The sequence below is a fragment of the Rutidosis leptorrhynchoides genome, chromosome 2, assembly GCF_046630445.1.
Source record: "Rutidosis leptorrhynchoides isolate AG116_Rl617_1_P2 chromosome 2, CSIRO_AGI_Rlap_v1, whole genome shotgun sequence".
In the NCBI taxonomy this organism is placed as follows: Eukaryota; Viridiplantae; Streptophyta; class Magnoliopsida; order Asterales; family Asteraceae; genus Rutidosis; species Rutidosis leptorrhynchoides.
This window is the reverse complement of record NC_092334.1, coordinates 153,770,957-153,784,127: the sequence shown is the minus strand read 5'-3', so window position 1 is coordinate 153,784,127 and position 13,171 is coordinate 153,770,957. Positions and strand designations below refer to the sequence as shown.

Here is a 13,171-nt window from a genome sequence, read left to right as displayed (position 1 = left end):
TCAGTCAGACAAAAGTCAGAGATCAATTGTTCAGGTGCCAAACTGCAAACCATATTGCCATATTGACACCGGTTGACACAGTTGAGACTTCAGAGTTGGGACTACTGGCATTGTCACGAACCATCTTAGTAATTAAGAGGTGCCAAAATGAGTCAAAATCACTAATAAAATTATCCAGGTTATGTAACAAATTTGTAGTTTTTCCTAGCATTGAAATAAAATCATTATTTATTGTCGCATGTCACAACATGAGTTATGGTCCCTGTTACGTATATGGTGTTCGAATCTTAATAAGTTGAACAAATACTGTATAATGTGGGATGTTATTAATTACTGTATAATACTCAGCTTTGTAGGAACACGTGTCGAATCTCAAATATACATATGAACATATACATAATCATGGTTTCATGTTTATACACATGAACATACATCGACTATGATTAAATACGAATGCACGCTTATGCAATGCTGCCTAAACAAACGCCCTTCTCCATTATAAAGGTAAAAACCTAGGTAAATTTACAGCAACATCTTCCTTCATGGCCAGTAATTTCATATGAATCACTCCTGCATTTGTTTTGGTTGGTTTTAATCGATATAAGTATATAGAGGTTCAAGTGTAACAGATAACGAATAAACTTAAACTAGCCATAAACTTGTTAATATGTTGTGGGAATAAGGTGCATACCAATCTCAAGCTTCACTTCCTTCAGGCAATGTTATCAAACGGGTATCTTGATCAAACACTAGTGTGGTTTGACAGCTGAAATCAGAGAAACAATTACTAATATGTCTGCGAAAGTAGTCGTTTCAAGGAAGAAAAAAAAGGATACAGGATAGGATGTAAGCCTCCCCATTTTTTCATATCAATTTATTTACTTATTATGTTGGACATGTCTTTACTTCTCATTAAATAAATGAGACCGGAAATCATATCTAGTTTTATATTTGACTAATAATGTAGCCAACCCTACTGCCCCACCCGCTTTACCACCTTAATAATATACTCCGCAGTGCATGATACCCAGTGGCGGAACCAGGATTCTTTTTCACCGGGGTCGGAAAAAATTTAAAACCAAAGCAACTTTTTTGGGCAAAATATGGAGGTTTTGGGGTTGGGGGGGGGGGAATGGAGTTTTTAAGGCAAAATATGAAGGTTTTTGGGCAAAATTTTAGGGTTTGTGGGCAAAATTTGAAGGTTTTGGGGCAAAATTTGGAGATTTTTGAGCAAAATTTGAAGATTTTGGGGCAAACTTTGGGGATTTTTGAGCAAAATTTGAAGGTTTTGGGACAAAATATATAGGTTTTGAGGCAAAAATAATAATTCACCCGGGGCAAAGTCGAAAATTCCAAAATTTTTCCACTAAAATTTCAAAATCGACTGGGGGCGGGCGCCCCCACTTAAGTCCGCCCCTGAGGATACCTGAGATCGAGGTTAAAAAGTTAAGGTACTTACTTTGAGCATTTGACCTTGTTGGTGGTACCACCACTAGAAATTGACAAGATGGTACCGAAGAATGAATTATTCTCAGTACCACAGTTTGGGCAAAGGCCCTGAAATGAATGAAATTTAGATGTTAGGTTAATGCAATAAGAAATTTAATTTAAATATGTAATATGTAATATCTTATAGCATATGTTACCTTCAATATCAAAAAGTCTCTCACAATGACATTTGTAAGTGTAAAGGATAACCATAATATGAGTGGAAGAGCGGCAAACCAAGTGAAGATGAAACTGAATGGCTCTGGAAGCTGAGAATAGTATTTATGATCACCAACTTGTTAGAAACGATGTATAAACTTCAGAAATGGAAAAGAAACAGTATCCTGTTATCCCTTGTGTATACATAGCAATTGAGACCCATACTCTCAAATTTGGGTCAACTGGGTCTAGCTTTCGGGTCAATTGGGTTTCGAGAAAAATTAGGCCTAGCAATGTAAATCAAAACTAAAAAAAAAAAAAATGACCGATGGGTGTCCCTCCAACCTATTAGATCTTATACAAAATATAAAGAAACATGTCTAATGGGTATCGATTCCCAAAGCTCAATAAATAGAGATAGATCTAATGAGTCAAGTATAACAAGTTTCATCCGACAAACATTTATGGAAACATTCCTGGTTATTTATATTAATATTTTATTATACATATAAATATAATAAATTCTCCGTACTAAATAATAATAATAACTAAAATAATATAAATGTAAAAAATCAATGAAAAAAGTATATGACCTGTTTGGACCCGTTTCACCCATTTAACCTGTTACCAAACCCGACCCAACCTGACCCATTTGGACCCGTTTGACCCACGACCCATTTCAACCCAAAACCATTTTGACCCGTTATCCAAACCGACCCAACCTGACCCGTTTTCCATGTATACAGGCCTTATGTGTGTTCGTAATGCATTTAAGAACTTTTTAAGCTGTCAGAAAAAGGGCATGTAACAGTAATTACCTCCAAAAGATATGTGATTTCAAATCCAGTTATGTCATCAAGGAAGAATAACCTGACATAGAAACATGTATAAGCAACTAGAAAGCAAGTTGATGTAATTTTAGTGACAAGAATTCTTATGAAGCAAGCAATAGAGAGTTAGCCTAGAGAAAAAGTAGACTGTAACTTACAATCCTAACGCAACAACAGCAGCAGGAACATTTATGAGGAACATTTTGAGGTAATCGACAGTCAGATCACTGTAAACCTACAAGCAAAGACAATAATTAGTAGAGGATTAAGTTAGTATTCATGCCATGGATGTCGATATGACGACAGTTTCATGCATGGTTGTAAACGGCGGTTGTGGCGGCCGTTGCGGCGGTTTGGTGACTAGTCCGTCCTGTTTCGACCAAAAACGTCTACTTAGTCGGTAAAGGCTAAAAAGTTAGGTCAAAGTAAAAAAAATGTCGACTTTTCGTCCGGCCTTTTTCTAGTGCAACGAAAATCCCAACCCCAGTTAAAAATTAGATGGGAAAAACGTCGATTTACATATATATCCCTTAAAGATAAATTAAGAAACACACTATAATTATAGACAACATTATAAAACCCCTATATATTATTATAACTAACACCACAACATCTTATTTGTAAATCATTTATTTTTAAAATATTTATGTTAAAAATATTTATATTTGAAATATTTATATTTAAAAGTCAATGTTGGTCAAAGTCCGTTTCGACCCATCTTGACCGACTCGACTTTTCAAGGTGACCAACTTGTCTCCGTCTCGTACTTTTTTCAACCTTTGTTTCATGTGAAATCTTTGAAATGAACGCTTAGTGTACACTGGTCAGCATAATCACGATTTCAACGCTATGCTAGCTATGAGTGTAACTTATAGAAGCTAATAGCTACAACCGTAAAAGCATAAACTGAGCTGCAAAGCATCAGAGGTCATAATGTATAAGAAAAGTAAACGTAGGATTCTAGAAGGCAAATATACCTTTCTACTGCGAAGACTGCATCGTGGGCCCTCAGCCACTATATCACTTCCATCTTTCTGAAAGAAAGTTATTGAAGAAATGACGTCATATATGTGTGACAAGAAAAAAAACAAACTTTAAGAAAGAACGGAACCAATGACACCAACTGTTATGAAAAGCATTCCTCGGAATACCTTTAATTGCATCTTCAGTTGGTCATACTCTTTATCACTCATTATGGGGTTACCAGAAACATAAGCTATTGAAGCCTCTAGAAACTTCTGTTCATCAGTGCCTGCATTGTATATATAACTCATAACCATCACATACATAGAACATTGACTGATACTTTGATAGAATGAGAAGATAAAGTTTAATAGGCAACAAGAAAAACAATTAATCACAATCCATACTTAGCATTACAACACTGCTTCCTTCCCACATCAGTTCTTCCTTGAGGTTATCAAATTCCTCATTTGACATAATAGCTTTTCCTTCATAATAGAATGACTGCACAAGAAACAGATTAGATGAATCAATAATGAATAAGAGAAACGGTAAATAAAGATAGCAGAATTCATTTCATTTCATGTATAATAGCGAAGCAAAAGTGCGGAAAAAATGAAACATATTAGGCAACAACCCCAAGGTCAAAGTAAGAAAAAAAAAATATTAGTACAGGAGCCGAGATAAATGGTTTACTTGCAATGCTAGAAGAAAATCTTGTTCCATTTCTCCTATTGTCTTCTTCTCTTTTTTATCTAAGCTGCAATACGGCATTATGTTGCTATCAACAACTTCATCTTCCTTAATTTGACCTGAAAGAATACACACTCCAAATATGAACTTATGTTGATGTTGCATTATTGTACAAAAGCAACATATTAAAAGTGTACAAGTGCCTTTTCCTGAGCTAACACATGGAAAAGGGGTAGGCTCTGATATTGGAAATCACCGATGCCATTTTCATCATGCCTCAACTTAAGAACTTAAACATAAACATCTATTTCATGGTCAACCACATCACTTGTATTGCATTTTTATCATGGACACATTTTTCATATAGAAAATTGATAAATACAAACACGTGCGTCTCTTGTGATACTTAAACGCACAACTAACAGATTGGTGGACATAAGGCGCACTAGGTGGCACTATTCCAAAGGTGGTTTGAATCTTTTCTAACGATTATACAGTATACACCAATCCAAGACCTACCGGTTTTGGTACTAACTGGTCAACCACAGAAGCATGGGCTGTAATATATAGGAGCCAATCACATATATTCATACTTAATTTCACCAAGTACGGGTTTTAATATAAAACCTGTCAATTTGTACTGTGCACCTCTACTGAAATTGATCATTAATATAATATAATGTTTCTATGAATTATAATTGTAAGAGTACCCTCCTTAACCATCTGCATATATGTTAGCTTAATTTCACCACCCAAATCATATTCTGTGCGAAAGTTTTTTATAATACTTCAAGTTTTCGTAAGAGATTTTCATATTAGCCCCATGGTGCGAAATTTATCTGATTCACACAAACTTAAACTTAGGGTGCGTTTGTTTGCCTCTTAATGGAATGGTTCAGTGCTGAATGCTGAACCATTCAGCATTCAGTGCGTTTGTTTCTGACCTCTGAATGACATATGGTGCTGAATGGTTCGGAATTCAGTGTTGAACCATTCAGAGATGAAACATTCTCTTAACCATTAAGAGCCTATTTTTTTGTAATTTTCTCCTCAAATCCTATCATGAACACTTAACTAACAAGTATATTGAATATTTTATTCATGTTACACTTTGATAAGGTAATTTTACTCAGTTTATATCATTCATTCTAAATGATTATCAAACAACTTATTTTCATTCCGAACAAACTTTATTTAGAGACTTTGAATCATTCAAATTCTAAACCATTCAGCGCTAAATCACTGAGTTAATTACAAATAAAAGTCGAAAAATATAATTAATTACAAATAAGCATGAAATAGATAATCAAACATATATCAACAATTAACGTACAAAAACAACAAAGCACAAATGAAACCCTAACCTGGCTGATCAGTTGTGGCTTTTGGAGAAATAATAATCAACCTCCGGTGACTCACGAACTGTTTTCCGATCAGCTGAATCGACTGAACCTTCGAAGAAGACAACCGATAAGAACCGGGTAACGATAAACCACCAGTAACAGATGGTCTTCGAACTGGAGCAGTGAAGAAACGAGATGATGTTATTGTAAACCCTAATTTTGACGCCATATCTTCGGCGATCGTGATGCAGTGCAGAGTAAGGATTGTAAATTGATGAATTCATTTTTGTGGTGTTTAATTTGGGAAAGAAAGTGATGAATGAGACAAATAAGAAGATAAGGTTAGGGCTTGAATGTGTGGAGGGAAATTTGAGATGGATAATTTTTTGACATCTTTTTTTATCTGGAATATGCCATGCCATCAGCTTAATAATCTTGAAAGTTTATGTTCTAGTGACGTGGAATCTGCCATGTAATCAGAACTTATATATTTGCAAACACTATATATTAGCGTGTTTTGTTAAAGCTCGTTTTACCGTTTATTTTTTTTTACGCAGTGGCTTGTTGTGCCTAAGGATCAAGTATCACTTTAATATGCTATTTGTCAATGATAACTATATTTTTCAATGCTGCAAACAAGAATTTTGACTATAGTCTTTTTTCGGGGTTTGAAACCTAGTCAAGCTAAGCGATTCATCCCCACGTCCTTGAAAAGAAAGTGAATCTGCGATTTTGGTAGCATGATCATTTATCATTTATGAGAATTAAAATAGGAAAGCATTAAAGGAGATAATAGTGGTTAAAAAAAAGAAAATATTTTAAAAGAAGCAAGAAATTTGATGCGGTTGAGATTTTTTGAAAATGTTAAGCAAGAAAAATAAAAATTGTTCATGTTACAGAGATAAATTAAAAACTAATAATAATAACAATAAAATAGAATTGCCAAAAGAAAGGCATGAGAGGAGCAAGGCTACCCCGATCGGTTAAGATAAGAGGTAGACACATAAACTTTGAAAGAAAAAAAAAAAAAAAATAGACTACCGGTTACTCGAGGATGTGGGTTATTAACATGTTGAGGCAATTGTGTTTCCTCAATACCCAAAAATTATGCGGCAATTGAGGATAAAACAAAATAATAGTTTTAATAGAAGCTTAAGGATTGAGATAGACAAAGGGTAGCAACGATGGATTGGGATTCCTCCGAATCATCAACAAGTAGTTAATGACCGGAGGATATTGTTGGGTGCAAAGAAGATCAAAACGAATGAGCTGCAGTTATCGTGTTCGGGTGATGTTTATCGTGTTCGGGTGATGTTTTTCGCCAAACGGTGATGTTTGTCGCAAAACGCGACAAGACTGGAAAGTGACAAAGTGCATCGAAACGAGACAGATGTGGCAGAACTTGAGATCTGGACTTGTCACGTTTGGAGCGTGTCGCGTATGAGTGTGGTTTGTCGCGATACGCGACAAGGTGTCGCGAAACGTGACAATGTTCGTATTCATCAAGTTATCTAGATTGTTCCTATTTCGTTTTTTGCCTTATAAAAACCCTCATATGTGACCTGCAATATACACCTACGAAAAATATAATAAAATCCTCTTTGTTTGGCCGTGGAGTAAACCAATTCGTTTGAATTAAACGATTGGACATCACCACGTTAATTCCTTGTTCTTTACGTTTCTTGTTCTTATCTTTATTTGTGTTGGAGATTATTTGTTTGTTGCACGGTGGGTTTGATAACTATGATTATCAAGTTATTGTTAGGGCTCACCTAGATTTCCTAACAAATATTTGGTGAGGGTGGAAGCGATATGTCACAGGATTAGAAATCCCGCTCTGATACAATGTTAGACAATGAATTTCCCGTCAATATTATTGATAACATTAACCACTATTTACAGATTACATAATCCCTAAACCTAAGTAAACTCTAATGGACCCTAAGCCCACATATGAACTCGACCCTTATTATCGTCCAACAGTTTTAAGCCCAGGCACCTTTTAGATTTATATATACCACTATATAATATAATATTATAATATAAGTAATATATAATAATAGAAGTTTACTCGTTCAATTTCAAGTGTTTGTAAACGAGTAAAGAAATAGCCCGCTTATTACTGCGGAAAATGTTTCGCTCGAACTTAAGTATTGTTTCAGTAGTATAGATGTTTACCGTATTGGGGAGGAACAAATCGTTTGTATCAATACCTTTTTTTGCTATATACATTAAACCATTTTTAGTTGTTTATAACTAAAATATACATAGTATTATTTTGAAAGTTAGTACACCTCCGTCTTAATTTAATAGTCCACATAATTATAAAATTGTAATTTCTTTTTAGCTTTACATTTTTACCTCTTACTTTTTACATACATTTTTTTTACATATATAAAATAAAAAATAAAATAACTTTACCTCATTATTCATATTTATATATGAAAGTATATTATTAGCTTGAGTCGACTAAAAAATAAAAAAACTAGACTAATAAATTGAAACGGAGATATTTTATTTTAAACTTTATGCTTATACTTTTGTTTACGTACGATAATCTCTTAAATTTGCTCATTTTGTACTAAACTAGTTTTCTAACCCTCGCTTCACGCCGGGGGTTCGGTTTTCAATGTATTTTATTGCGTTTTGTTTGTAAAATTATTTCGTGGCTAACGATGATGTCGTTGAAGCGCAACTCGAGTCGAACTAAAAGGTATAACCCGTGAAAGATTTAAATGTTATTTTAAATTAACAATATATGTGCATCTCCGCGTTTCGCTATGGAATTGTCACCTTTTAAAAATTTAACGCAAAATCAACGTGTATGAAAAGTACCCCGAATATTTAGCGTTCTTTAAAAAGCGTCTGAAACGACCCGTCCCAATCCATAAGGACTAATACAATAACATATGATTACATCGCGAGGTAATTGACCTCTATATGATACATTTTGCAAACATTGTATTCGTTTTTAAAAGATAAACTTTCTTTACATCGAAAGTTGACAGCATGCATACCCTTTTATAATATATCCAACTATAATTGACTTAATAATAATCTTTGATGAACTCAACGACTCGATTGCAACGTCTTTCGAAATATGCTATGAATGACTCCAAGTAATATCCTTATGTGACGTTCGCTCCAAATCCATATGGACGAACACATCATTCATCGATTTCATTGCGAGGTATTTGACCTCTATATGATACGTTTTGTAAACATTGCATTCTTTTGAAAAGGCACACCATAAATGAATATTTAAATCAAAGGTTTTCGACATCTGATGATTTCTACATATAGACAATCACCGTAAATAATAGTTTACAATAGTACTTCTGTTGACAATGCAGTCAAAATAAGATAGATGGTAATGATTTGTGAATGCAACGTTTTCTCGAATAAAGCATGTATGACTCCATGCACATATCTTGTATAACATATAAGCAAACAGCGGAAGACTTCTAGGGAACCTGAGAATAAACATGCTAACAAGTGTCAACACAAAGGTTGGTGAGTTCATAGTTTTAATGTTGCGCATAATCTGTATATAAAGGTGGATCACAAGATTTCAGTTGTTTCATCCAGAAACGTTTATCAAAATATTCTACAAGATTGAGCACCCTGGTAACTAAACTTAACGTATATATAATTTATACCATTTGTACAATCATCTTAATAATACACGCAAACCAACGTGTACGCTTCTCAAATAGCATACGTCCGTTAAAAGGCTAGTGCTCTAGCTCGGACGGGGATATCAAGCCCTATGGATCCATATATAACTACTCGCGCCCACCAGTTCTTATAACCGGCAGTTACTAGTTACCAAAGCTAAGGGATTTTCGGTTCAAACTCGGTGTAGAATTTAGTATGTACTTGTATTCATTGCGTTTAAAATAAAGTGCATGTATTCTCAGCCCAAAATATAGATTGCAAAACCAATTAAAAAGGGAGCAAATGAAACTCACCTTAGAAGCACATAAAGTCGTTCACCGAAATGTGACCGAAACTCGAAATACCAAATAATCGTAGATCTCAATCTAGAGAACATATGTTGGTCAATAAATGTCTATCAAGCTAGGTCTGGTCATAGTGTATCACAATCCTAATGCTCGAGATCGACATTCAAAAGTTATCCAAAGTCGTTTCAAAAGGTCAATTTTGACAATAGTTCAACAAAACGAGACGTACCTTATATAAGGATTCATTTACTCGGTTGGTAATATTCAAAAATCCAATTTATCAATCTTACAAACAAGTTGTTTAAATATTAATTGCAGATTCAAAAGCAATTCCAATTAACGTCAATCATAATTCAGTTGACCATATCTTTTGATTCGTTCAACGAAATTACGCGATTTCTAAATGAAAAGTTATCGATTTTTCGCCAGCTTTCCAAAAACATGCATATCATATACCTTTTATCAGTAATATATGTATTTAATTCATGATTCATCATAAACTGTTTAACGACGAAATTTAGCATACAAGCATGCATAAATATATATACTCGAGCACTAGACATGGATACACAAATAATATATAAAAGATAAGATATGAATGCTCACGTATCAATATTGTGATTCAATATTGCAGGAAAGTACGTAGACGCAACAGAGATGATAAACACTAGGTTTGACTTGCGAATATTATCCTCGAACATTACCCATAACCTCCATAGCTATAACACATAATTTCCTTAGCTCTATCCCGCTCGAAAACCCGTTTTGAAAGTGACACGCTCATAACCTCGTCGTAATATTTTATGCATAATATTACTAATAATAATAATAAGATTAATAATAATAATATTAATCTTAGTAATAATAATAATAATAATAATAATAGTAATAATAATAATAATAATAATAATAATAATAATAATAATAATAATAATAATAATAATAATAATAATAATAATAATAATAATAATAATAATAATAATAATAATAATAATATAAATAATAGAGAGATCAGTGTTGTATATGTGTGTGTAAACGAACAGAAATCGACTGGAATTTATAGATGTCTCATGTCCAGCCTTCCCATGCGATCGCATGGGTTCACAGGCCTACAACCATGCGATCGCATGGCCTCTAAATCCAGCTCACATTGTTTTTGTCCTAAAGCTTGTCGACATATTTTTATATTAATATATAATATATATAATTTATATAATTAATTATATATTATATTAAATTCATGTGCATAGTTGACTTGTAATTTTCGTCCCGATAAGTCGTACGTCATCACTCGACTTATGTCCCGGTTCCGGTTTTTCGAACGTCCTTTCGTATACTGAGAAAACTTGTACTTTACGTTTCGTGAATCGTACCTTTGTCAAAATATAGTCTTAAATTATCCATAAACTATACCACTCGAGATATAACTTATACATTTGAGTGTTTTGGTCATTTACTTCTATAAATCATCGTCTCGCTATTTGTTAATATATATAATATATACATTTTCATTTTGAAATAGTGTTTACTGTAGCAAAGTTATTGTAACAAAGTTTTTGTTTTACTGTAGCAAATAGTGATTTTCGAAAACACTGTAGCTTTTCGGGTACTGTAGCAATTCAAAAATACTGTAGCAAATTAGTGTTTTACTGGTTCATCTTAAACGTTTTAGTTAATTTATCTAAATATCAATCGAATCAATAATCGAATGTTACTATCGTTTACTAAATAACTTGAAATCATATATATATATATATATATATATATATATATATATATATATATATATATATGCACATTAAGTTATATATATATATATATATATATATATATATATATATATATATATATATATATATATATATATATATATATATATATATATATATATTGTTCGTGAATCTTCGAGAACAGTCAAAGAATAATTGATTACATGATTATAGTTCCAAAACTTTCGTGACTCAACATTACAGACTTTGCTTATCGTGTCGAAAACATTAAATCATTTAAAGATAAAGTTTAAATTTGGTCAAAAATTTCCGGGTTGTCACAGTACCTACCCGTTAAAGAAATTTCTTCCCGAAATTTGGTTGGGATGGTCATGGATGACAATAAGTATGTTTTCATGACTCATACGAGTTGAAAATTAGAGTTTTATCATCATTGAGTAATATAGATAAAACAATTCGATTTTGTGAAGAGTACGAGTGAAGTTATCACAAAAGAGTGAAATGAATAAATATAGATTCGTCATATCTTTTGACGTAGTCACGATTGATTTCCAGAATTTAAGGAATAGAAAATTTTCATAATCTGAATAAGATTTGATTCTTCGGTAATTGCGGAAATTAGGATTTTCTTTGATTAAATGCGTAATCTGCCTTGATCGCTATGTCTGATATTTTGCTATAAATTGACCTTTTCCGTTTCATTTATTTTCACCACTCCTATAATCTTCTTCCTTATTTCATACTTCCTAATAGACTGTGAAAATGCTTAATCCAGTTCTGATTCTTGATATTTTCCTGGCTATCGTATCCTTCATTCTTTTTGTTCATCTACCACCAGAGGAAGTTATTTTCTTCTACTATTACCTTGGGGTTATAGTGTTTTTCATTCTCCCGTGTCTTTATATTGCTATACGCATTGATATACACGGTTTGTAATTTCGGGGTTGTTATCGGGCTTTATATTTTCCATTATATTTCGGAGATTCATGCTTTCATTTTCTCTTCCCAACCTTAAGTCAGGCGAATAATGGTCCAGAATTCGTAGCTATACATTTCGAAATGAACATAATTAATGTTCTAAGAAAGAAACGGTAATAGCACAATCTGACTTGTCAAATTACCAGAATACCTTGAAAAAAGACCGAATCATTAAGAAAATATTTTCTTGATAGTTTAGAGGTTAAATAGAATGAAAGAGTTATGTAACATGGTTCATGATGAGGGTATGATCTGTGAACCTTTATCACGTTCCATTAGAAACTCAGCATGACTTACTGTAATATAATCACGTTGATCAAGTGTCATTATATTATACTAACTCATGCTTCAGTTCCCTACACTACTTCAAAAACATCCATTTTTCAAGATTTTTAGAATTTAGAAACTAAAATAATTTCTTTTATGATGTAACACAGATAGCGCGAAGAGATAAATAATTTCGGATAATAATAGTTATGAAGATATCTTCATAAATATCGAAGATATTCATAATGAAAGATATAATGATATCTTAGAATTCCTAATATCGAAGGATGATGAAGAAGATTTGTTCGTAACGATTTTGAGTCAGGAGCAAGGTATTCATTAATGACTTCAACAGATACTGAATCATTTATATTCTTTGAAGGCAGGTTTAGTCTTTGTGATTTGTCCACAGCCTCCTTCATGATTTGCTCAATCCATTTTTCAGTACCAAACTTTCTCTTTTTCTTTGCTTTTCTAACACACTACTCTTTATAATCAAACTTTCGACTGTTAAAGTCGTTTACAGTTTTTGCTGCTTCATCAGCATTTTTTCAAAATTAGGAGAACTAGTTTCGCAGTTTGGGTGTTTTTCAGAAACTTCACATTCGAAGTTGATAATGCTAAAAACGAACATATATTTCATAGCATTATTCCTTAAGAAAGACAAGCTTTTAGTTGCAATTATTCTATTTACAAGTGATATTCGTTTAAATAATAAAAGGTGAAGACAAAAGACATATTCAACGAATTGAAGA

General features: G+C 32.9%; 1 protein-coding gene across 1 annotated transcript; it reads right to left on the bottom strand.

Annotated features, from left to right (window-relative positions):
* Nucleotides 1–304: 304 nt before the first annotated feature.
* LOC139891514 (PGR5-like protein 1A, chloroplastic) lies at nt 305–5,759 on the bottom strand. The gene is made up of 11 exons (XM_071874484.1): nt 5,498–5,759; nt 4,137–4,252; nt 3,848–3,944; nt 3,629–3,729; nt 3,455–3,511; nt 2,636–2,712; nt 2,466–2,517; nt 1,647–1,757; nt 1,460–1,557; nt 692–766; nt 305–570 (listed from the first exon to the last, which is right to left on the bottom strand). Exons 1-10 carry the CDS (start codon nt 5,703–5,705, stop codon nt 697–699), a joined length of 987 nt encoding a protein of 328 aa, XP_071730585.1. The 5' UTR covers nt 5,706–5,759; the 3' UTR covers nt 305–570; nt 692–696.
* Between the last annotated feature and the right edge of the window lie 7,412 nt (nt 5,760–13,171).